At 38.5% G+C, this 26,448-nt stretch overlaps 1 protein-coding gene across 2 annotated transcripts in view; it reads left to right on the forward strand.

The window, feature by feature from the left end:
• Positions 1–26,448, forward strand: part of MRE11 (MRE11 homolog, double strand break repair nuclease) — a 1,653,959-nt gene that overhangs the window by 1,029,079 nt on the left and 598,432 nt on the right. For both annotated transcript variants that reach the window (XM_044072642.1, XM_044072643.1), the window contains exon 14: positions 24,356–24,418. In XM_044072642.1, coding sequence (XP_043928577.1) covers positions 24,356–24,418 — 63 coding nt within the window. The remainder of the gene's footprint in view (positions 1–24,355; positions 24,419–26,448) is intronic.

The following is a 26,448-nucleotide window of genomic DNA, read 5'->3' on the forward strand; positions in this document are numbered from 1 at the left end:
CCATTGTACTGGGTGACATTAATATTGACTGGAACACCTGTATCTCATTCAACCAGACTACCCACATAAACCTTAATGTTTTTTTCCCAAACTATTACCTCCCCCACCAGAATCCATAAACCTAATAACAAAGAAACTACTCTAGACTGGATGCTGATAAGCAGTCACCCCATCTTTTATGAAGCAGGTACCCTTCCTGATGATATCAGTGACCACTCACTGACCTACATAATCAGACAAAAGATCAACACACATAAACAAACCTTATATAAAACCATTTGATCCAACAAAAACTTTAACCCTATCAACTTCCAAACGGAACTGAAAGCATGTGACTGGTCATCCCTAAGACACCTCCAATTAGACGAAGCAGTAGCCTACTTTAATACCAAATTCAATCCTGGACTATCATGCCCCATCCCGCTCATTCAGAAATAGGACTAAAACTGCTCCATGGCTAACAAAATAGACAAGGCACAACATTCTACTAAGAAATAAAATCTGGGCCAAATGGCGAGCGACTAAAAACCAAGCTGATCATCTAACATTTAGACAGCTGAGAAATGCTACCAAAAAAGCTATACTCCTAGATAAAATAAACTTTTACCACAACAACCAGCAAACCCACCAATACAAACTTCAAAAGTTCTGGGCAGGGATAAATAGACTCCTCCACCCAGGTCAGTCCAAAACTCCCACCCCAACAGGTTCCACCTATGAAACTCTCAAGCATATTGCTAATACCTTTAATATCTTCTTTACTGATATAGTCCAAACTCTTGCTAATTCATTACCTCCTGTTAGCACTTATTTGTCATCCTCCTTGACTACTTTAACCCCCTCATTTCACTTACAACCATTCCCAACATCCCTCATGTGCACTCTTCTTCATAAACTAAAACCTTGTACACCCTCAGCTGACCTTCTACCAGCAAAATATTGACAGATAGCTGCATCAGCAGTAGCCTTTCCTATTTCCATCCTAATAAATAGAACCATTACCGAAGGCACAATCCCATCTATCTGGAAAGTCTCCCATATTGTCCCACTGCACAAAGGGGGCAGCTCAACTGAACTCTCAAACTACCGCCCAATAGCCTTACTCTCTCCTTTAGCTAAAATAATGGAGAAATGTGTCCACCAACAGCTACTAGACCACCTACTGCAAAATAACTTACTAGCTAACAGTCAGCACGGCTTCAGGCCTCACCATAGTACCACCACAGCCCTCTTATCCTTTTCTGACTGTATCAACAATAATTGAAACAGCAATACTCTATCCTCAGTACTCTTTATTGACCTATCAAAAGCCTTTGATATGGTCAACCATCAGCTTCTTTTAAGTACACTTAAATCTCTCTCACTAGATACGCAGGTTTTACAATGGTTTAAATCCTACCTTGAAAATAGGCAACAGGCTGTGCTTTGAGAAAACAACTTATCCTCTTACCTTCCTATTACCCTAGGAGTCCCTCAAGGTTCTATCCTGGGTACTCTTCTTTTCTCAGTTTTCATCAATGATCTTAATCTAATAATCCCTCAAGCTAAATGTATCCAGTATGCTGATGATTCCACACTAATATGCTCTGCTACCTCTACACCTAAACTCCAGCCCATTACCCAGACAGTGCTAAACATAGTAGAAAGCTGGTTCTTACAGCACAGCCTCCTCCTGAGCCCTAAAAAAAACAAAACTACTACTCTTTACTCCCGCACATAAGTCCCCCCAGTTGACTTCAAAGTTACATCCAATGATGGCATCATCATATCTCCTGACCCTACTACCAAGCTCTTAGGGGTAACAATAGACCATAATCTTAGGTTTGACACACATATTCACACAACTATAAAAACAGTAAACAGAAAATTAGGCACTCTCCATAGGATAAGGCCCTTCCTTTCTCCAACATCTAGAACAACTGTTGCCCATACCCATCTAATTTCCACCCTCCTCTACGCCTCACCAATCTATACCAACCTATCCAAAAACAACCTTAACAAACTAGTTACCTCCTACAACAATATTGCCAGATTTGCTACTGCTTCCTCTTTTAGGACTCACCACTGTCAAAACCTAAAGCAACTAGGTTGGCTGGAGCTACATAATCAACTACAGATTCAACAACTTACTATTGCCAATAAGATCATCTATCTTCTTAAAAATACTCCTATACTTACTAACCTTCTAACCCCCTACAGTAATTTGACTACCCTTCGTTCAGCCAATAAAGTACTAGTATCTACAGTCAAATCCAAAAATAAGGCTGGTGATTCTCTGTTCTCCAACACTGTAGGCAAAACCTGGAACCAGCTTCCTAAGGAGCTCACATCTCTCTCCTCAGTGAATCTGTTCAAAAAACAACTCGGAGAACACCTTAATAACCACTGGTTATGTCCATGTAGTAACCCAGACTAATCATACCACTACCTTCTCTGAACTTTACCTAACTTTACCTAAACAACTATTTGTATTTAATTCCAACTCACTCTTTGCCTCTTACAGTAGACCCACCTAAACAAATTTAGTCTTTACAATGTTTCTCTTACTTAAGATCCACTTCTAATTATGTACTGGTAAAGTTTTAAAGCTTGCAGTATTAACTTGTTTTCACATATAAATATCTATAAAGACATTCTTTATCTCTCTTATTACAGGCTACCTTACAGTTGCTATGCTGTTATAGGATAAATTGGATGACTCAACTGTTAAATACTAAACCTGGAGCTTCTCTATTTTTGTTAGTGTGTTTTCATTTTTTCTTTTCTTATTGTGGCCTACTTTATAATTGTTTTTTTTTGTTCAATCTCTTTCTTATTATCTGCTACTTTACATTGCTATGTTGCTATGTAACATTTGTATTCTTCACCTCAAAATAGTACTGTACCTAATTTGTTAAATACTTATCTGTACCTGAAGTTACTAAAAATCTTGCTTATGTGGAGCTTTTCTCCCCGGGCCTCTACTGAAAATGGACATATATCCAGTTAGACCAGCCCGGTCAACAAAAGTAAAATAAAATAAAAAATAAATAGTCAAGAAAAGCTGTCTCTATTTGCAGATGATATAATTTTATACCTGACAAAACCAGAAAGAGACATTACAGTGTTGTGGAACATTTCGAAACAGTTTCAGATCTTTTCGGGATGCAAAATTAATGAAGCTAAAACAATGGCAATATTGGTAAATTACGTACCCACATATGAATTGGTTCAGCCATATCTATATTTGGATTCACTTTATAATTCCGAAATTCTGAAATACCGAATTTCAGAATTTTGAGATCATAAAGCCGAAACCCCAGAAGCGCGAATTTTTAAATCGCGAAAACTACACTAACCATACACCACACACACACACACGCATTCCCCCAACACACAAACACTCAAACCTACACTACATAGAAGCAGGGGGGAAAGCGCCCCTGCACCCCCCATTTGGGGGGCTGCGCCCCTCACCCCCCCACTTAAATATACTAACTCCATGGTCGCACTACACAGACAAACACACAAAAACACCACCATACAAACTACATTCCCCTCGCACACACAGATCACAGTAACCAAACACACTGACACACACTAAAGCCCCTAACCAAAACCCCTAAACATGAATACTTACCTGAACTTCCAGCTATCCCTTCACACTACTTCAAAATCTCCGGACTTCAGGATTTTGAAATTCGTGCTTCTGGTATTTCGAACTTTTGAGCTTTCGGCTTTATAATCTTGAGATTCTGAAATTTGGTATTTCAGAATTTCAGGATTATAAAGTGAATCCCTATATTTATAGGGACATGATAAAATGACTTATTTAGGAGTATGGATTAAAATGAGTTTGGTGTGGCAGCTAAGGATATGTGGGAAGAGACTAAAAAGATAATACAAAAACTGAGAAAATGGAATCTTTGTTATATGGATATGGACAGTAAAATACAAGCAAGTAAATGTTTTTAATCTCATTAGTCTTGTACACAGGTCAGGCATATTTTTATTAACCAGAGAAGTTGTGGATGCCAATTATTAAAGAGCGAAAGAACTTCATCTGGGAGGGGAAGACGGCAAGAGTCAAGTAGGATAAGCTGATTCTTCCAGTAGAATAGGGCAGATTGGGATTACTCAATTTGAAGGGGTATTTCAGAGCTTCACAGTTAAGGCTCCCACTGAAAGGGGGCAACTCAACTGAACTCTCAAACTACCGCCCAATAGCCTTACTCTCTCCTTTAGCTAAAATAATGGAGAAATGTGTCCATCAACAGCTACTAGACCACCTACTGCAAAATAACTTACTAGCTAACAGTCAGCACGGCTTCAGGCCTCACCATAGTAACACCACAGCCCTCTTATCCTTTTCTGACTGTATCAACAATAATCGAAACAGCAATACTCTATCCTCAGGATTCTTTATTGACTTATCAAAAGCCTTTGATATGGTCAGCCATCAGCTTCTTTTAAGTACACTTAAATCTCTCTCACTAGATGCACAGGTTTTACAATGGTTTAAATCCTACCTTGAAAATAGGCAACAGGCTGTGCTTTGGGAAAACAACTTATCCTCTTACCTTCCTATTACCCTAGGAGTCCCTCAAGGTTCTATCCTGGGTCCTCTTCTTTTCTCAGTTTTCATCAATGATCTTAATCTAATAATCCCTCAAGCTACATGTATCCAATATGCTGATGATTCCACACTAATATGCTTGGGTGCCTCTTCACCTAAACTCCAGCCCATTACCCAGACAGTGCTAAACATAGTAGAAAGCTGGTTCTTACAGCACAGCCTCCTCCTGAACCCTAAAAAAAAAAAACTACTACTCTTTACTCCCACACATAAATCCCCCCAATTGACTTCAATGTTACATCCAATGATGGCATCATCATATCTCCTGACCCTACTACCAAGCTCTTAGGGGTAACAATAGACCATAATCTTAGGTTTGACACACATATTCACACAACTATAAAACAGTAAACAGAAAATTAGGCTCCCTCTATAGGATAAGACCCTTCCTTACTCCAACAGCTAGAACAACTATTGCCCATACCCATCTAATTTCCACCCTCCTCTACACCTCACCAACCTATATCAACCTATCCAAAAACAACCTTAACAAACTAGCTACCTCCTACAACAATATTGCCAGATTTGCTACTGCTTCCTCTTTTAGGACTCACCACTGTCAAAACCTAAAGCAACTAGGTTGGCTGGAACTACATAATCAACTACAGATTCAACAACTTACTATTGCCAATAAGATCATGTATCTTCTTAAAAATACTCCTATACTTACTAGCCGTCTAACCCCCTACAGTAATTTGACAACCCTTCGCTCAGCCAATAAAGTACTAGTATCTACAGTCAAATCCAAAAATAAGGCCGGGGATTCTCTGTTCACCAACACTGTTGGCAAATCCTGGAACCTGCTTCCCCTAAGGAGCTCACATCTCTCTCCTCAGTGAATCTGTTCAAAAAACAACTCGGAGAACACCTTAATAACCACTGGTTATGTCCATGTAGTAACCCAGACTAATCATACCACTACTTTCTCTGAACTTTACCTAAACAACTATTTGTATTTAATTCCAACTCACTCTTTGCCTTAGACCCACCTAAACAAATTTAGTCTTTACAATGTTTCTCTTACTTAAGATCCACTTTTAATTATGTACTGGTAAAGTTTTACAGCTTGCAGTATTAACTTGTTTTCACATATAAATATCTATAAAGACATTCTTTATCTCTCTTATTACAGGCTACCTTACAGTTGCTATGTTATTATAGGATAAATTGGATGACTCACTGTTAAATACTGTACCTGGAGCTTCTCTATTTTTAGTAGGGTGTTTTCATTTTTTTCTTTTCTTACTGTGGCCTACTTTATAATTGCTTTTTTTGTTCAATCTCTTTCTTATTATCTGCTACTTTACATTACTATGTTGCTATGTAATATTTGTATTCTTCACCTCAAAATAGTACTGTACCTAATTTGTTAAATTTTACTTATCTGTACCTGAAGTTACTAAAAATCTTGCTTATGTGGAGCTTTTCTCCCCGGGCCTCTACTGAAAATGGACATATATCCAGTTAGACCAACCCGGTCAACAAATGTAAAATAAAATAAAAAATAAATAGTCAAGAAAAGCTGTCTCTATTTGCAGATGATATAATTTTATACCTGACAAAACCAGAAAGAGACATTACAGTGTTGTGGAATATTTTGAAACAGTTTCAGATCTTTTCAGGATACAAAATTAATGAAGCTAAAACAAATGCAATATCGGTAAATTACGTACCCACATATGAATTGGTTCAGCCATATCTATATTTGGATTCACTTTATAATTCCGAAATTCTGAAATACCGAATTTCAAAATTTCGAGATCATAAAGCCGAAAGCTGACAATCCCGAAACCCCAGAAGCGCGAATTTTAAAATCGCGAACACTACACTAACCATACACCACACACACGCATTCCCCCAACACACAAACACTCAAACCTACACTACATAGAAGCAGGGGGAAAGTGCCCCTGCACCCCCCATTTGGGGGGCTGCGCCCTTCACCCCCCACTTAAATATATTTACTCCATGGTTGCAATACACAGACAAACACACAAACACACCACCATAAAAACTACATTCCCCTCGCACACACAGATCACAGTAACCAAACACACTGACACACATTAAAGCCCCTAACCAAAACCCCTAAACATGAATACTTACCTGAACTTCCAGCTATCCCTTCACACAGCGCAACACCAGAAGCGCTACTTCAAAATCTCCGTACTTCAGGATTTTGAAATTCGTGCTTCTGGTATTTCGAACTTTTGAGCTTTCGGCTTTATAATCTCGAGATTCTGAAATTCGGTATTTCGGGATTATAAAGTGAATCCCTATATTTATAGGGACATGATAAAATTACTTATTTAGGAGTATAGATTAAAATGATTTTGGTGTGGCAGCTAAGGATATGTGGGAAGAGACTAAACAAAAGATAATACAAAAACTGAGAAAATGGAAGCTTTGTTATATGGATATGGACAGTAAAATACAAGCAGGTAAATGTTTTTAATCCCATTAGTCTTGTACACAGGTCAGGCATATTTTTATCAACCAGAGAAGTTGTGGATGCCAATTATTAAAGAGCGAAAGAACTTCATCTGGGAGGGGAAGACGGCAAGAGTCAAGTAGGATAAGGTGATTCTTCCAGTAGAACAGGGCAGATTGGGATTACTCAATTTGAAGGGGTATTTCAGAGCTTCACAGTTAAGGCTCCTGTACATAGCACAAGCAGAAAACTGTAATTCAGAGTGGAAAGGGATGATGAATAAACGGGAGGGGGAAGCTCAAGAAACAAGAACAGACTGGAGTTTTGGATACAGGCCTTTAAGGAGAATGATAGTAAAGTAGCAGAAAGTATCGTAAGAACTAAGCCAACATGGGAATAGAGAAAGGAGATTTGGCCGATAAAGATGACTGCAATTAGGGATATAGACAGTAAGCAAGAGGGGACTCAAATTTATTGGAGAAAACTGGCAAAGGAACCAAGGTATTGGGAGCAAATAACTAGAGATGGAAAGATGATAGAATGGAAAGATGCCAAGAATTTATTTGGACTGCAGGTTAGAGATTGCCTTCCATATCAAGGATTGATATCGGAGTAGAGGCAAAGAAAAAGAAATAGGGGGGTCCTAAATGAAAGACCTGCTAGAGTTTTTAGTAGAATCTAAAACAGAAGCTGCCATTAAAAAAATGAATAATTAGTAGAGCATATAGAATATTGCATGATAACTATAAGAATCAATCAGAGGAGGTAGAAAAGATTGAGAAGGAGGGACTGGATAAGCAATTCACAAAGAAACAGTGGGAGGATATGTGTATGTCTCCCAAATATGTAGCAGAATCTAGAAGATGCAGGATTTTTGCTTAGAAATGTCTGCATACATATTTTTATACCCCAGGTAGACTACAGGGGATTTTTCCTCAGGTAGACAGCCAATGTTGGAGGTGTGACAGGGAAGAAAGAGGTAATTGGGAACATCTTTTCTGGCAGTGTGGTGAGTTCGTGGACTTTAAGCAGTTCCTGCTGGATGCACTGTCGGAGATGATGGTTGGCACATTGGTGTGACAAGGGAGATGATTTTTCTTAGCTATGATACAGAATGGGAATTGCCTTTATAGCCACAGTTCAGAGTTATAATCTTTGGCTCCCCAGGATTTCACCCTTCTCGGGCTGAATTAATTATCTTACATTGCTGTCTTTACAGTTATAAACCTTGACCAAAATGATTTTGTGCACATACAATTTCCAGAAATTGGGGTGGTGGTAGCCCTCCTACACTTGTCAAGCTCACTTCCCAGGTTTATGGTAATGTTGCCACTAGTTAAAAATAATGTAAAAGCAAACCTTACTTTTTCCTTTAAAGTAAGCCAGTCTTATTTAAATGTTAGCAGTTAGTGGGTGAACACCGCACAGTTGCAATCTTAGCCGGCTTTAGGCACCAGTGAAGCCTGTGGTCTCTGGGGCCCTTTGTTCCTAGGGGGCCCCCAACCACAGCAAGCGATCTTAACTTGATATTTTGTAACATGTCTGTCATACCAGCAAAAGCTAGTACAGCAATCTTTTATACTTAATAAACCAGGTGGGTAATAACTCTTATTTATATCTCCTTTAGAATTCAGAGATATCTCTGGTTTATAGTAACAGTGTTTATCAAGCAACAGGCCTCACAATTCCATTAAATATTTTACCACTGATTTCATGCCCCTGGCATAGTTAAACCCAGTTTGTTGGCATTCTCTCCATTAAAACTAACAACATAGCCAGTTTTAACTACCTGCAATGTCCATGGCTGCAAGAGGGCCCCTTGAATCATCCTTTACTGTGTGGGGGCCCCACAAAAATTTCTGCTTTTTGGGGAAAAATGAGGATAAAAATGCATTAATTTCCTGAAATTGTCTTTAACCTGAACAGGGGGCTATGATATTACCCTGTGAGGCTAAAACTGATAATGAACATCGGGTACCTGTCAAATCTTCGAACGCTCAAAATTTCAAACGTTACATGGTCGAGACCAAACGTTCAAAATTTTGAGTGCTCTAAGATAGACTTTCAATGGCACTGTACGGTGCAGATAGGGAGAATTTCCCTTTTCTGCACTCAAGTGTGGTCTCGGAGTTGGTATAATTAAGTAGGGGGGTGTGGGGGGGCAGAGGGGTTTGCCCCCTGCCTACACTGTTTTCTGTTTTCATTTTTTTTTTTTTTTATGTTCGAACATCCAAATGTCGAACATTTGGTCTCGACCATGTAATGTTCGACATTTTGGATGTTCGAACATTTAACATAGACCCTGAACGTCAATAAGGTAAGCACAACAGAGATCATCAGCCTAGAGTGAACTGATCTCAGTGCAAACCTTGGATTTTAAGAAAAGCCGATGCTTCCGATCTTCAGGGATGGTTTTCTCTTCAGGGAGTTTTTATAAATACTGGCAGAGCTCCAGATGCTACAATTGTCAACTTCTTTGCTGCAGAATTTGGCGCAATGCCAATAATAGCAGAATAAAGGCTCAGAATGAGAACATATTTTAAATATTCCTCTTAATTCAACTAAAAAGTTAATAGAATAACACCTTTTGCATCAACATGCATTTTTTGGACAATAAGTTTATAAAACTCTGATGTCTGAATTTATTAACTGTCTGTAATCCTGATGATTTACAAGCAAATAAAACTTTTTACAAAGGACAGAGCAAAATTATGAGAAAAATCAGGGAAGGTCTGTGAAATCAGGGACAGTGATAGGTTTGCATTACTCCTCACTGAGGTAAATAAAAGTGACTTACCCCTGTTGCTGTCTGATGACTGCTAAATGGCAGTCACTGATCGGGTGTGCCAGTATCAGTGTTGCATAATGCATTGCTATTTTCTGAAATTAGTACAAAACTAGTATTGCTATGGCTTGTGTGTGTGTGTGTGTGTGTGTGTATGTGTGTGTGTGCGTTCGTGTATACATGTGTAAGTAATATGAATGATTTTTATCTGTGCACGCACCCAATAATACCAAAACACATACATTATTCTTTTGGGTATAAGTAAAAAAAATGTAGTAAGCAAATAATTATATTTCAAAAGTAATGCATAAGATATATCACAGAACATTCACACACACAGATGATCTAATGATGTAAGAGTCTGGAGGCCCCCAGTCCCCAGACTGTATAAATGGATACAGGGGGTTCCCTTAATCATCCTTGACTGTGTAGGGGTCCCGTAAAAGTTGTTGCTGGTTGTGGAAAAATGAGAAAAAAAATGTATTAATTTTCTGATTGCATTCTTTAACCTGAATAGTGCTGTGATATTGACCCTGTTAGGATAAAGCTGATAATGGTCTCTGGTCTTAACTTCTAAAACCAACCCTGCTCGGATGTATGTATACAGAAAACTGCTGTAGGTTATGTGGGTAGGGAGAGGATTGTGTGTTTATTACTTCTTTAATATTCATCACAGTCAAACCTTAGAGGTGTGCACATGAGGTTATGATAGTTTACGTTTGGACTGAGGACAGTGTGGTCATTGTTTCTTTTACTTTTCTCACATACCTCAGACATGTACAAAGAAGGTTACTGTAGCTTATGTAGGGGCAATGTACTGTCTTGGAGCAACAAGGTAGAACACATTACTGTAATCATTTTTTTCACTTTACTCAGGCACGCATATAGTTGGCTGCCTTTGACGGCTAGGGGTGAGGAGGTATCCTATGTATATGTATATCAGCAGTCATTTGAAATATGTGACTGTGACAGTATGAACCTCTGCTTTCATCCTAGTCTGGCGCTAGAGGGATGCATAGGCAGTCTTTTTTTTTGGGGGGGGGGGTTAGGGAGGCAGGCATTTCCCTGATAAGACCTCTGTATCCAGACAACAAATGGCTTGTTAGTTTATTGTGAGCTATTATTTTATCATGTATGAATATTAATCCATGGGTACAACTTGCGTTTTCCTTGAAAGAAAAAAAAATAAGACTGAAATTCTATTCTTACTCATATATTTTTAGTTCACCGTTGGACTAAAAGGCTGGGAAAATGGTCTAAAATACATCCTAGAACATCTGTAACCCTATGGCCTCTTGGACCCTGACTTGACTTATTACCTAAATGGTTATTACTGGGCTGTCTTGGTCAGGAAAGGTGTGTTGAAAAGATTAAAGGAAAATTAAAGCTGAACAGCAGCACAATTTCTTTCCTTAAATCGTAATTTCTGTTCAAGACATCATTGAATGAAAAGGTTGTGTAAAAAGAAAAAAAAAACTTTAAAGTGCACTTGAGGGTATAAAGCAGTGGTGCACAATGTCCGGCCCTGGGGCCCAAATCCGGCCCTCCAGGCAACACCGTCCTGCCCCCAGAGAGTAACCAAAAAAATAAAACAAAAAGTGAAAAAATACTATGTCTTACTCCAGTCATGCAAACTTTCCAGCACGTACTTGCTTACCTAATTGACTGCAGTTGTGCACACCTCTAATTTTAGCCACAGAAGTAACTATTCTTTCTTGTTTATAACTTATAGTCTATAAACAGTAGTAACTTTCTTCAAGAGTTTGTAATAAGTCATGGCTCTAAGCCAGAATAAAGTTAAATGCAAAGTTGATGTAGAAAACAAGCACTTTCATGACTGCTGTCTTAAGTAAAAATGCCAGTCACCTGTACCTACTGTTAACATGTAACAACTTACTATGTTTTGAGGTGCCCCGCAGATGCATTAAGAATTCGTGTAGTGGCCCTCCCCACAAAAAGGTTGTGCACAACTGTAATAAAGGATGTTATGGCTTCTTCAAAAGGCTGAAGAGTAAGACAAAAAGTGAGAAAAGGAAGAATAAAATAATGTGCATGGTATAAATGGGGGATAACAGGAAGACTGTAGGGTGTGGGGGAGGTGCTAAAACAGAAGGTCTTTGGCGCCCTTTTACCTAAGACCAGTATATAGAGTTGCTGCATTGTATCATTGCTGCAACTAAATGACAGTAACAGTAAGTGTCCATGTGATGCCCGTGCCCTGGCCCAGCAATCAAGGAGCCTCAGGCCTCACCACTAACACCAGTGAGGGGCATCTCATATAGGAGGAAAGGATAACAAATACATACAGTAAAGTGCAATTTCCCTTAAGAGCACACAGAGATCACAGTCAGTCCGGGGCTGGTCGCTCCCTTGCTGTCCAGGTCCCCAATAAGACTCCCCACTGGCACAGTTATAGGGTCCAGATCTCAGCCTAGTGGGCAAGCTAAAACCTCCAGTACCCTCTGTCCAACCAGTGCTTCGTGTCACAGCCCAAATAGCTGACACACACACACACACTTTCAGAAGAGTTCATACAACCACACAGACACTCCTGGGTAAGGCTGGCAAAGATTCTGCAGCTGTGCCCCTTTTTGCCAGACTATATGGTAGTACCAGCTGCCACCACCCACTATTATTTATCAGCTACTCAAAGGCCCTTAAAAGGGTGTCCAATTATTACTGTGCAATATTATTATCCAATTGGTAGTATAGCCCAGGGCTAAAGCTATTGGAGTGGATTTGTACAATTTTACCAAAGGCATGCAAGTACTCTAAAGAGCTCAAATTATCTCTACAAAAATAGCCACAGCTGAAAGGGTTTTAAAAATATTTAATAACAAATAGTCAAAACACAAGACAGTACTTTTTACTACACAGTGCTAGTCGAGTTCAGAGATCACAGAGAAATAATTACAAAAATTCAATAGTACAGTTCTGACATCACAAAAAAATAGCCTAATCTTTCTAGTTTCTAGCTATTTCTAAGAGAAAACATAGGTCTAAGATAAACTTACATATAGAGCAAGACAGTGCTGATGAGTTGGATGATCAAGACAAAAAATGCTTAATGCTCTCTGATTCTCTCTGTTTTTAAAATCACATTTCTGGTTCACATTACATCATTCTTCACACTTTCCTAGAAACTACATTTACATTCTTCAGTGCGAGGCAGAAACCAGAGCAATAAAGGACATTTATGCATGCAAATTCTGGCCATTAACTCTGGCCTTAAAACAATAGGCAGGATGCCTCACCCTAGACTTACTAGCGCCAGGTTTTAACATCAAAGGGTCACAACATGCTTTACTTGGTCAGTAGAGTGCACTGTTGTTACATTTTTTCCAGTTCTACATGTAACACTGTTTTTAGCATTTAAGACACAAGCCTGTGGTTTACATTAATATTTACAGATGACAGAATTATCTCCAAAATTCTGTCTGGCTAGGCTGGCAGCCTTCACCTATCCTCTCCCAATCTTCACAGTCCCTATGTGAGATTGGCCAACATAGTGTGGTACACAGGCCTGTTGTAATCTAAGAGGATTGTAGCTACAGGTCAGTCTGTGCGTACTACTCCTCAAAGTTTGCAGCACAAACTGAAAGGTTGCTTAGGAAAGGTGGCAGTGACAGGGTGATCCTTAGACTGGACGTGGGGGCCCCAAACTTGACATCTGCTAGGGGTCCCCAAAATGCTAACACCAGCTCTGCTTGTAAGTATTAGTAAAACGTGTGAACCGTCATGATTAATAAGAAAAGTATCAAACACAGGCATACTTGAAATAAGTAAATTAAATGCAAGAAAGTCTTTTATTTTCAAATAAATATGCAGTCAGTATAGAGCTTGCACAAGGAATTGAGAATTGTTTAAAAAGATAGAAAATGTTCAGGAAAATGTGTGTAACATCTGAACTACAAATTATCTGCTTCAGGCTAAGGCTACAAAGTGCTCTGATTGTTTCTGTCTTTCACGTCAAAAACAGAGCTTTTAGATTCTTCACATACTATAATTAGCTATGCTGAATTTTCATGAGTATCCTCCAACAGGCAAAGCAGTAACTCCTCTGTATTTTTTTTTTTTTGGATAGTCCGTCCCTCTGTTTATAAATCCCCAAACAGGATTATTTGTGGCATTAATTTAAACTATAGAAGATGCTTTCAGGTTTCTACAGTATCATATTTCTGGTGTATATGTTTGTGTGTGTGTGTCTGTCTAGGGGTGGAGTCTCAACCTGCTACTGCCCAGAAAAGGCATTATCGTCATCATGTGATGGAGCCCTCACCTTTAAGCAAGTATAAATTGCAAGTGAACACATTCCTGAAACAAGGCTTTAGTTTAAGTTGTCCTGTATTTTCATAGTGGCAAATGTGGTTGTTTATCATTTTCCACATTTTCTTGCACATATTTTATTTTACTGAAAAGGCAAACAAAAATGCTTTTTCTACGTCTTTATAATTTAAACAATTATCTACAGATTTATTTTATTTGATATGCCTTTTGTAGAACTAAGTCACCTTTCATGTATTTTTCTGTGGAAGAACAGTAACATTTTCCCGACTTATTGCACTTCTCCTCACACTGACATTATGGCCATAATGATGCATTCTAATCAAAACACTGAAATGTTTGCTTATTTTTTTGATGTGTTAACCAGGAACCCTTTTCAGGCATGATTTAAGCCAAAATGGCTAACGAGAGAACATATATTGCAGGGTATACAAAGTGAACCAAAGCAGGACACGTTAAACAGTGTACCACACAATTATTTGCAAAGAAAATTCTACAGAGTACACAAAGTGAACCAAAGTGGGGTATAATAAAAATACTACTCTGTTATAGCAAAGAGCACTTTTTCATAAATATCTTTTTACTGGTAATTATCTGTACTGCCTAGGAATACTGCATGCATAAGAAACGTAAGGTACCTAAATGTTTTATGATGTAATGTGCTTTAAAAGCAGACATTTGTTTGAAACTAAATTCATTGATTTATTGTATGTCATGCAATGTTATGCTGTGTTATTCAGAAAGGTCTTGCTTTGCAGAACCGATTTTTAATGGAAGCTTGAGTAGGAAAGCTCTGTCTCCACTAATTCATTAAATTTTGCTATACAGTGCCCAGTATTTTTGGCATATCTTATGTATTTTCAAAGAAAAAGCTAATTAACTGAAGGTGGATTCAGAGCATAGCATATACTGCATAAAGCTTGTGCCCAAGGGTAGATCCTATGATTCACTTTGCATGATCCAGGAAAGCGTGAATGTCACTGTACAGGCAGTAAATGTGCCTGGAGTGCAAACAACAGAACTACAGGGTTGCGTAGTCTTCATATTAGTTCACTGTAGTCAGCCAATGTGTGGCAGTCATATGCTATTGAATCTGTTTGCATACATTTCCAGTCATGCTTAATTCAGAAAGCATAGCAGCAGCTAGCAAAATAATGATGTTATAATTTAAAATATCAGGACTACTCTGCAGGCATTTAGTCCTGTTGTGTTTATCTCAGACTCATCAACTGCCACAACATACGGAGAGTACATGTTGTTTATTAGCATTAAATACGTAATACATCCAGTACTGTTGATAGTCAGATGTCTCTGCTACAAACACAGTGCTGTATACACCTCTTTAGCACAGGTATGCATGTTAGTGCACATACACATGTATGACTGGCAGGCACCATGCACTGAAGACATGTACAGATACAGTCTTAACATGCAGTATGATGAACCTGAAGTATTCATGGCCTATAATTTTCAGCTGTTTAGCTCAACAGTGACAATGCTAGAACTTATGAAGGGAAATGCCTGACATCAGAGATGATTTTTATGAGTGTACAGATTCACTTCATATGTCAGTAGAATGCTTGGGTGTGTATTAAGATGCGTGTTCTACAGGATAAATCTGGGACCTTACTGTCTATCTGTATGTAATGCCAGTACTTCATTATGATGTACCATACAGTCATTAGTAAAACAAGAGTCAGAGCACCAGTGTGAGGCTTAGGGACAGTTCACGTGTGTCACAGCAACTGACTTTAGCTTTTGGTGTGTTGCCATCAAGTCATCTAGCAGAAGGATGACATCACCACTGAAAATGGAGAACATTGAAATGCATTTTAGTAGTACTTTGTCAGTAATATAATACATATTTGTAATTTATCTGGTACTAGATCTTGCATATGGCCTTGACCATACTATTTGTGTTTGCAGCATTGCACAGCATACGTGACACAAGTCTGTCAGCATGATGTTGTTAGTTGCACAGGTGCATGCATAAGTAGAAAGCACACAGCACAGTATTGCATTTGAGAGTCCCAGATATTCATTCCATGGAACAGTTCCTCACTGAAAACAAACTGATATATTTCTACACCAACCCATTGTGGGGCATCGTCTTTTGCAGCATTTGCAGTGGCTGATGGTGTAGAGATAGAGGAACACTATGGTAAAATTTGCAGCCGTACCAAAGTATAGGGCTCCATTCCACCTGTTTGGACACCACATGGATGGCTACAGTAAATTTCTTTTGGAACAAGTATTGGGATGGTATGCTAAGTGCTGTGACATCATGCAGAGCTACACCGAACAGCCATCTTTGCTGTTCTTTATTGTCATTACTGTGTTGTATGCTCATTTACCAAGAAGAGAGAGCCTGCTGACTCTGAAAGAAACCAAACTTGCAATATGCATTAAGGGATGTACCTTTTTATGACAGAATGTTCCATGATTTAGGCACTGTGTTATGTTATGTTATGTCCACACCATCTTGCAGAGCCATCACTGAAGATAGAAACTAAGTCCACTTTAAGGAGATTCTCATCTGGAAGATGGGCTGGGGCATTCTGGTGTCAGAGGAGTTGAGCTTCAGTCTGTTATTTTTAAATGGTCCATATAGACCACTCTAAAGGGAAATAGTGTTCTGTACTTATCATTTTGTTGTGTTTCACAGTTATTCTTCAGGCCTTGGCACCACTGCTTGTCTGGGACTGTGTGTGCTGCTCAAAGATTTGATGGAGTCTCATTGGCATATGTTTTTTGGAAGGTGCATTGGAAGGGCTGCACATTCAGTGTAGGACCCTGCCATTTGGCCTTTGATCTAAGGGTCTTTGCCATTATGTTAGCTGTGGTGGCAGAGCCCCTCCAGCAGGGTAGTGTTTCCCTACCTGCATGACTGCTTGCTGCGGACCCTCAACTAGGATTTCTTGGAGTCTAGCTGACAGAATATTGGGGGTGGTTTTCATGAATAACCATAATTAAAATTTGACCATATGATTGTCTAACCACAAATCTGTTTCTGTTGTCTCCATATTTAGGTGCAGCACCATATTCCTAATGTTTAGTCATTTATGTTGCTCCCATGGTGTAATAACCTCAGTGAATCCTGTTGAGTACTTATATTTGAGCAACAAATTTGCACAAATATCTGATTTATGACTGATTCGAGTATTAAATTACCCCAAAGAATGAGCATGTGCCCAGAACATCCCATAAGTACCCCCACCACCACCACAAAGACCATAGTTGCCTAATTCACCTGCACAAGCAACATTAGTTAAATTCAAGAAAAAACATTTTTGTATACTAATATTTTTTGACTTTTTCAGTCAAGAGATGTAAGACCAAAAAAGGATTAAGCATATCTGTATCAAAATAGTGATATAGCAGACTTCCTTAGTTTACAAAGGCTCATTGCTCTCCATTTAGATAATAGTAATTCAGATATCAAAGAATGTTTATAAGCACAATACTTTCATTGAAAGAAAAGCAGTGAAAGTAAGAGTGAAAAAAAGATTATTATCAGTCATAATTTTGTTAGCTTTCCAAATATTCCTATGCCTTAAGGAAGAGTTTCTGCTGTTTAGCATGGTGATAGTAAGTCTTAAGTTTTACTGATAAAACTTATGCTGTTATAAACCAATAAGTACAACTTTTCATATCTAAAGTTGTTTCCTTACAAAACCTTGACTTTATTTTTATGAATTTTTGTCAGCAGCCAACAACATAATATTTGAAATTTTCCTTGCAGAGTGATCAGGACAATACCATATCTATGTTAAGAATTCTTATGTTTGTTGCACTCATATTAACTGGTGCTGCAGTAAAGGCAGATAGTTGTAAGATCTAATCATTATGGAATGCCTGCCATGCTGCATAGATAGGCTTGATAAACAGTGTCTGTCCAGTTCATTGCTAGTCATTCACATCAAATTGCACTTTTAATAAAATTAATTTCTTTTCTACTTAAGATATAATCTGATAACTGTGGAAAGGATCATTGCAGAACTGATAAGTGTGGCGTAGGCAACCTGAAAACACTCTAGTCCAGTCGGTACAGATTTGACAAGGGCAAATATTGCTTACTTAACCTGGTCAACTTCTTTGAGAAGGTTACAGAAACAATGGATAAGGGCAGATTGTTGCACACTGCTTTTCTTGACCTTGCAAAGGTTTTTGCCTGGACTCTCATGCTTAAACATCACTGGCAAGCTCACACAATTCAATATAAATCCCTATCTAACCTGCTGTGGCTCACAATCAGAACACAGGAAATTAAACTTTTCTTTTTCTTCCAAATGGCCAGTCATAATTGGTGTACCCCAATACTTCTCAAAAGTCCAAGCTACTGTAAACAGTTTATGGCTGCTAAAGTTTGCTGATGACTGCAAACGTGTTGCCATTTTAAACTCATGAGGAGATACTAAGATCCTGCAGGGAGGCCTGTTCCAAACCAACAACTGGTGTCAAAGACCATGCTGTAAACATAATGCAAAAAAAAAAAGCATCACAGTGCCTTTCAGAAAGCAAGATGTCCCCAGTAACTACCACATTGCTAGCACACCCTAAGTGGTCAGGGACTTGTAAATATGAGTGGTCAACAAACTGTCCTTTGACCACCTCTGTTCACCATCATGAATATGTCTGCTTTTATTACACAACTCATTAGTAGAGGTATGCCATTATCCCTCTGTATTCCGCACTTCTCAGGCAGGTCATAGAGTACAATGCCCCCTTTGAAATGTAGCTGTCCAAACACCTGACACAGCTAAAATGACCACAACACTTCCACACAAAAGAAATCAAGGGTCTAAACCACAAAAGCTGTGCAGATCAACTCAAAGCCTTGTCTTGTCTACTCGGTCTCGTACAGACTACTGAGATGAAATATGCGTCTCACTTAGATACCTCTGCAAACGCAAATCTGTCAGACCTTCTGCACATTCATAAGTCCAAAGGAAGCAGGAATACCCAGTCAAGAGGTACGAATGTATTCTGCAACATAAATCGAATATGTTGGGGGGAATAAGTGTGTATCACAGAGGATACCGCTCATGTGGAAATGTATTCTGCTCCATGTAAAGTGGAGTTCTTCTAGGACTATATTTAACTGAATTCAGAATGAGTGGATTGGGTAGCTGCAAGTTCATCTCCAGTCAAGCCCTTATGATGGGGATAACATGTAAATGGTAAACATGCCACTGTGTCACTCTTCTCATAGTAATAACGATAAGCTACAAATTGGGAATGTATGGATAGGCTTCTAAACATCCCAATGTGGTTCAATAGCTTAGTAATAACCTTTGAACCTACAGTGTTCCACAAGGATTTTCATGTCGTGTCAACCAATCAGAAGGAACAAGAGAAAACTTAAATCCTTCCTAAGAAACACAAAAACCATCCATAGAACAAGTGCTTGTCTGTGTACAAATGTATGCAAATTAGGTAATCAATTTATTGCTCTTGAAAGATCTAAAGAGCAATAACTGTGCTGCAAGACATTCCAGAAGTAAATAGCCCTCATCTCAAATGAAGTATTTTAGTATGAATAATAATGATGATAGGCAACATTACAGCATTTAATGCAACGGCAGAAAATAGAGTATTTAAAATGTAGTAAAGTTTTCACTTGATATAAAAATATAATTCAGTCTCAGAGTTTTTATAGTCTCTCAACCTGTTGATCAAAACCTAAAGAAATGTGTACTGATCAGGTTAGTTGTCATGGCACTTTGATTTAAAAAAATGTACACAGTGTGTGCTAAGTTCATATATCAAGATATCTGAACACGTTTAAGGAAACGAAGTGCAAAGCTTTAGAGTTAGAAATATTGTTAAGCCTGACATTCTCTGGAAGACAGCTTCTGCTGTCCTAGATTTCCATCATTTGTTGTTCTTTTGTTCTTGAAAGAACCTGGAGGTTGTCTCAGGCCTGTGAACTAAGATAAATAAATTTCATTTTATTTGACTTCTGTTATTCCCCTTTATTTGTAAAAATCGTAACTATCAACCTAGCCTGTTTGCAGTGGATCACCAGGTATATTGAGAGCCTTGAGCTGCCTAATATTAAATTATAAAGTGAACAAAATGACATATGCCACATTGTAGCAAAGGCTTTGCCAAAACAGAAATGCTCTTAAAAACAAAAAAAGGTTTAATGACTTGATGTTGTTAGTCTTAGTTAAAACATTTACAGTATCAAGTACAATTTTAAAGTAACTAGAGCCAGCGACATTAAGTTATTGTTAGGCAAGTGGGCAAGACTAAAGATGAATAAACAGGGAGATTTCATACATATGTAGAGAGAGAGAGATGCATTCATACACACACATATATATATATATATATATAAATATATATATATATATATATATATATATATATATATATATATATATATATAAAATATGCATCTCTCTCTCTCCATATGTGTGTGTGTGTGTGTGTGTGTATGTATACACACACACACTTGCTAGTGAATAGGTCGAGTGTGTGTTAGGCTGACAGTTCCCTACTGTATATGGTTGACTAGGCAGGTATGTGAGATTGCACAAATCCAGGTGTTGGAATATTTGACTTTACTCTCTGTTTGTGTATTCTCAGAAGTAGTATATAAAATTAGCATTGGGGGGGGGGGTACTTACCCCTCAGCAATAAACATTGTTTTTGTTTGTTTTTAAATTAGATTTTGCATGAGCCGAGGTGATTTCTTAGCACATGTGTAATATTTTGCTGTTTATGTTGTTTTTAGCCTTTTGTGGTTGATATTATTACAGTCAGTGCTGGGTGTTTTAGATTAAATGTGGTACACCTAGATGTATATGTATTCAAATTAGCTTGTCCAGTTTATCAGGCTCACTAATTGTTTACTATTTCTGAGTCACGTGATTTTTTCCTATGGCCTTTTTTTGAAAAAAAATGAGAGAGGCTGTGCAATAAATTTGTCATCAATCTATTATTGCTTTTTACCTGCAGTAATCTTATCACCTTTTATTATGGTGTCCACAACAAGAGACGCCGTAGATAGAAACCTCCTCCTGCTGTTAGTTGTTTAATTGTGGTGAGGCCCAGATGTTCTTAGTTACAGAGCTTTTGCTGCATCATTTTTAGAAGACCTCATAGTTGTAAAGTTCAGTTTGGAGTAATATGTTGTTCATTGTTTGTGCCCTCACTTGTTTCAGTGGTTATGAGCCAAAGGAGTTGGAGCTGTGGTTCATGTAGTCTTTCCCATGGGATGACATATTTACTTCTTGGAAGCATCTGTTCCTTCCACATCTGCTAAGGCAGGACACTCACATTGCTCACCTCTTCATTTGACTTCACTTCTTACTAAGCATCCCAAAATAGATTCCACTATGATCTCTTTTGCTTTGATTGGGTCTCACAATTTTTCTCTTCACTCGGACAGTATTAGTGGCACTAGATGTGTATACATAAGGAAAAGAAAAGAACTTACACTTCTACTTTGAGTCTTTAGGTCTTTAGTAGTAGTGAAGCAGCCCATATAAATCTGCTTACACTTCTTTTATTTGGTGACAGAGGGGCAGAGTAGCAAAAGCTTTAAGCACTGTCTCTCCAAAGTGTTTTGCATATCCCACTTTGCCTTTTGTATGGTAGATGTAATGGAAATTGGTGTGTCTTGTCCCACGGGCTTTGGAGGGACTGCTTAAGACACAGCCATTCTAATGTACGTGCAGCAGTATTACAATATCAGAACGAGCTGGGAGTTAAAGTGGGGGTGAGTTGCAAGACAGTAATTCATTTTTAGGAATAAGCCACCATATTGGACATATTCCTCCAACAGTCCAGATCCTAGGGCCATAAAATGTCCTGGTGGGCACTTTTAATCATACTTCATCCTTCTTCTGAAAATTTTGGTTTTGTCATAACAATTTCCTGGTCATTTTCTGGAAGTGGTACACTGAAGTAGTCAGCCTGCTTGACATTTGAGGAAATGCAGTCTCCATCTATGAGAGTAGGGGCAGTGGATGGTTGATATGTCCTTAACGTCCTCATCATTGTTGAGATGTTATTAACTGTTCTATTCCAAATGCTAGGGGCTGCAGCACTGTAACAAGACCACTGCCTTCACCCAAAAGCATCTGTGCTGCAATAGTACCTTTTGTTTACGATATATTTCTTTGAAATCTTTGAGGCCTTGGAAGCTGACACAAAAGAAGCCCTTTGGTATAATGCCTATAAGGTCAAATTGAAAAGGTCCTTCAGTTAGTCTGAGAGATGTCATCTTCTTCAGTAGTCATTTGATCTTCATGCTTGCAAGGCTTGTCTTGGGCGTTTGTTTTGGACCTCACAGACTATACCATAAAGGTACACATTTCAGCTCTGTTAGTGTATTATATTCTTTCAGAAGATGGGGTTCTGTCCCAACAAACACTGTTGAAACAATTCATAAAAGGGAATCCTTTATCTCAAGCCACTGGTGAAGGCACTTTCTCTGCCTTGGGAATCTTCTTTTCATGACTGACGTGGTGCCATGGACATCCTTTGAACTGAATAGTTTGATAGGACAGGTTTGTGTCTGCCAGACATATTTGAAGTAATCATTGCTTCATTTGCTTTTGCATAATAGTCATTATTTCGCCTTCTCCAAAGTCCTTCTCTGTCTTCTTTTTGTGTGCAAATCCTTACTAAGATGGACTTCAAGACGTCACTTAGGCATTCTATTTATTTCCTCATATTCTTTCTAGGCACACAAGTGAGAGAACTTACCTTCCATACATTGGATGCTTATTGCTAATTTCTTTATTTCATTTATGTCCATGAACATCAGTGACTAGACTAGTTGTTTTTCTTTTATCCTTACAAGGAGAGTTTTGCAGTTGCAAAACATACACTGTCAAGAAGAGTACAGATGCAGATTTGTATCACAGGAAGGCTGTTGAAGCCTTAGGCATTCTGGTGACAGAAGATTCACATGAAGGTTTGCTGCCATCATGCATGTTTCTGTAATATATCCATAATGGACATCTATCTCAGGCTTAACATGTTATATTATAGTTTTAGATATATACACTAGAAACAGAGTGTCCTTCATGACATTTTGCCCGAAAAATTCTCCCCTAAAATTTCCTGCTTCCTCTTCATCTTCCTCCTTCCCCTTATGTGTTTTTTTGGGTCTGTATTAGAACACCGAACATTTAAAATGTTGAGTGTTCTAGTATCGATCCATTTTCAGCAAACACTGAAAATATCGAAGAAACAGAAAACCAATTTTTTTCTCAGGGAAAAAAATTTGGTTGTCTGTTTCTGTTGCTTCGGTATTTTCAACGCTCTGGTGGAAAGTTACGAGTCGGGTTCAGGTAAGTGTGCGATTGATTGCGGGTTAGGTTAGTTAGGGTTAGGGTGCGGGTTAGGTATGTGTGCGATTGTGTGGACATGAGGGTTAGGGCACGGGTTAGGTATGTGTGCGATTGTGTGGACGTGAGGGTTAGGTTTAGGTGAGTTAGGTTTAGGGCGCGGGTCAGGTAAGTGTGCGATTGTGTGGACGTGAGGGTTAGGGCATGGTTGAGGTGAGTGTGCGAGAGTGACGGACCTTAGAGTTGGGGTTTGGGTTAAGGTAAGAGGATAGTTAGCGGTTTGTGTATAGTTTAGTGTAGGGTTAGGTGTAAGAGTTTAGGTGTATGTGTGTGGGTTGCTGTTTGTTTGGTGTGCTTGTGTTGTGTGTATGTGTTTTGGAACAACAAATTATTTCCCTAGGAAAAAATTCCCTGTTCTGAATGTTCGATGTTTAGTATTTTCGATTGGTAGGGTTTGATATTAGAACACTCGACATTTTTAATGTTCGGTGTTCTAATATAGACCTGTTTTTTTTCTGGGACACTGTTTGGGCCAATGGCCACTTGTTTTATCTACTGTCAAATGCAGTCATCTTCATAAAAATTAGGTGATACAGTGAGTACTTGTATATCTACTTGTTTTGTTTCTAGGCGGCCATTCTAAATTATTTTATTGGAATTCTTTTTTCTGATGCTTTGCAAGATTGGGGTTGTGCATTATGTAGTGCTGTAAAATTTGATTTTATGTTTAATGCCCTTTTGGGAGTCATCCTTTTGTTGCATATTTTTTTAGGATTTTTTTTTTTTTTTTTTTTTACAACTTAATGTTTCTTAGTATTGACAAAACTTTCTTGTCATGGGGTAATTATTCTTTCACTTGGTGTGTACAATATCCATGTTGGTAAGTGTGAATATACAGATTGTTGTTTCATTCAGCTTTTGCTCTTTTTCAGATACGTGTTTTCAGAGATTCAAGGAAAAAAAATATGTCAGAAGAGGATGAAGAAGTCCGTGAGGCAAGTTATCACTTTATTTTGCTTATTTTTTTTTAGAAGTTAACATAAGCAATTATTGGCCAAATACCAAGAGCGTTTATCTCATTGTAAGTGTATTACTTCGGTGTAAGGCTTAACTGTAAACAGGCTTACACCAGGGAGTAGATCCCAAAAGACACCTTCTGAATGTAATTGACTTACTCCAGGGTAATACATTGGAATACGTCATCTACACTTAGAGCAAGTCTTTTTGAATTGGGCCCTGTGTGTGGTGTGTATAGCTGGTTATAAACAAAAACTGCAATTTTTATTTTGAAAAGGCTTCCCATGTGGGCAACGTGAATCTAGGATATTCACATGTCAACCATTTAGTTGCATTCTTTTTTGTGGAAAAATAAGTAGAATTTGTCTTATTTGTTAGGGAAAGCATCCTACAATGCTGGGAGACTTATCATTGCACCCATTTTATTTATATACTCAGCTTTAAGGTTGTGACACTGCAGAAAAATTGGACTTTCGCTTGCCGAGACTAGTGTGTGATTTTGACCAACTCTGCATTCTCCTGGATACATTTCTTATTATTATTCCCCTTTCTTTCTTTTTTTTTTTTTTGTTTTGTATGCCTGTCTAGAACACCCTAGTAGTCCCTGTGGCCAAGTCAAGGGGCTTGATCTCCATCAGATTCCCTAGTTCTTTCTTGCTCTTTACCCTGCCTGCATCTTTTCATTGCAATTACATTAGGTAAATGTATGATGTATACATGATGCTGAAAGGCAGCAAAAGGCACGAGTCTTCCAAGTATGTGTGTGGATGTCAAGTACTGTGACAAAGTAAAACTTGCAGAACAATGATAAAAATAAATTACACAGGATAAAAAAAATGATAAAAATAAATTACACAGGATAAAAAACAATAACTCCAGATGGGCATTATACTGTGAATCTAAAATGTTCATCAAATTGTTTACCATTACAGTAGCAATAACACTTGGAGAGTTCTGCAAGAGGTCTTACGTTCAGCCTGACTTCCAGAGCTTTTTACTCTTCCCTCTCTCTTGGCTGACTTGGCACCCTCTCTCCTGGATGTCAGCACATCTGAGGTGTAAGAGGGATATCTGTGCATGCCGTTTTTAGTTCTTTCTTGCCACATTACTAGACAGTTTGTGAGTTAATAAAAGCACTGAATGTCATCAGTCCTACAGTTCACCATGACTTCCAGAGTACAGTCAAATACCCCATTAGGAAAGAAAGATTGTTTTATATTTTTGTTGCTTATGTATTGATAAGGAGTTTTAGGCATCAGGGATAAATGTCAGTTTCTGAAGTAGTAACTTGGACTACTTTTAGAAAGCTTATCACACACAAAGACTTCCATACTCTGTGTTTGTTTTATTTATGGACAGAGCAAGTTGCACCCTTCTGTTCTCTATGTACACGGTTAACCAGAAGGGCATCAACTGGAGAGCCAGATCTCCCTAGGAATGTCTGAACAAGAAAAGGCTGTGCACCTTGTTCAAGGCTGCCATGGTATAAGCCAAGTCATCTGCAAATGCCACACTTAAAAAATGCAAAGAAAACTATCCAAGGGAGAAGAAGTCCCAGACCATCAATGACATTTCCAATTAGTCCAAAGGCCATCCTAAGCTCTGGGATGTCAGGTCTGGTGAGGTGCTTTGCAGCTCCTGACTGTGATTCCTACTAGGATCATGGCCTGTGGTGTTCCCCTCAGAAGGTCTCCAAGTCCTTGTAAGACATTATGTTCTCCTAAGCTAAAGTCTTACAACATTCGGATGGCCCACTGTCTGTGCATAGACAACTGATTTCAAGTCTCTGTCTTGATGACTTGAGTACAGCAACAGTATTCTCTCTTCTCTGGTACATAAAGATATATGTGGCTCACAAAATGAAGGTATTTGCACCTGCCCATAAACTGAGACTTCTGACATGGCCATTACTTCCAAAAAGCAAAGCCAAGGTGCCCAAGTCTGTGACATGTACCATCTTGCCTCAGCCTGAGTTGAATGGCCCCTTCTCTCAAGCCCCATCACAAGA

Source organism: Protopterus annectens, chromosome 5.part0, assembly GCF_019279795.1.
Source record: "Protopterus annectens isolate FY-2018-M chromosome 5.part0, PAN1.0, whole genome shotgun sequence".
Taxonomy (NCBI): Eukaryota; Metazoa; Chordata; order Ceratodontiformes; family Protopteridae; genus Protopterus; species Protopterus annectens.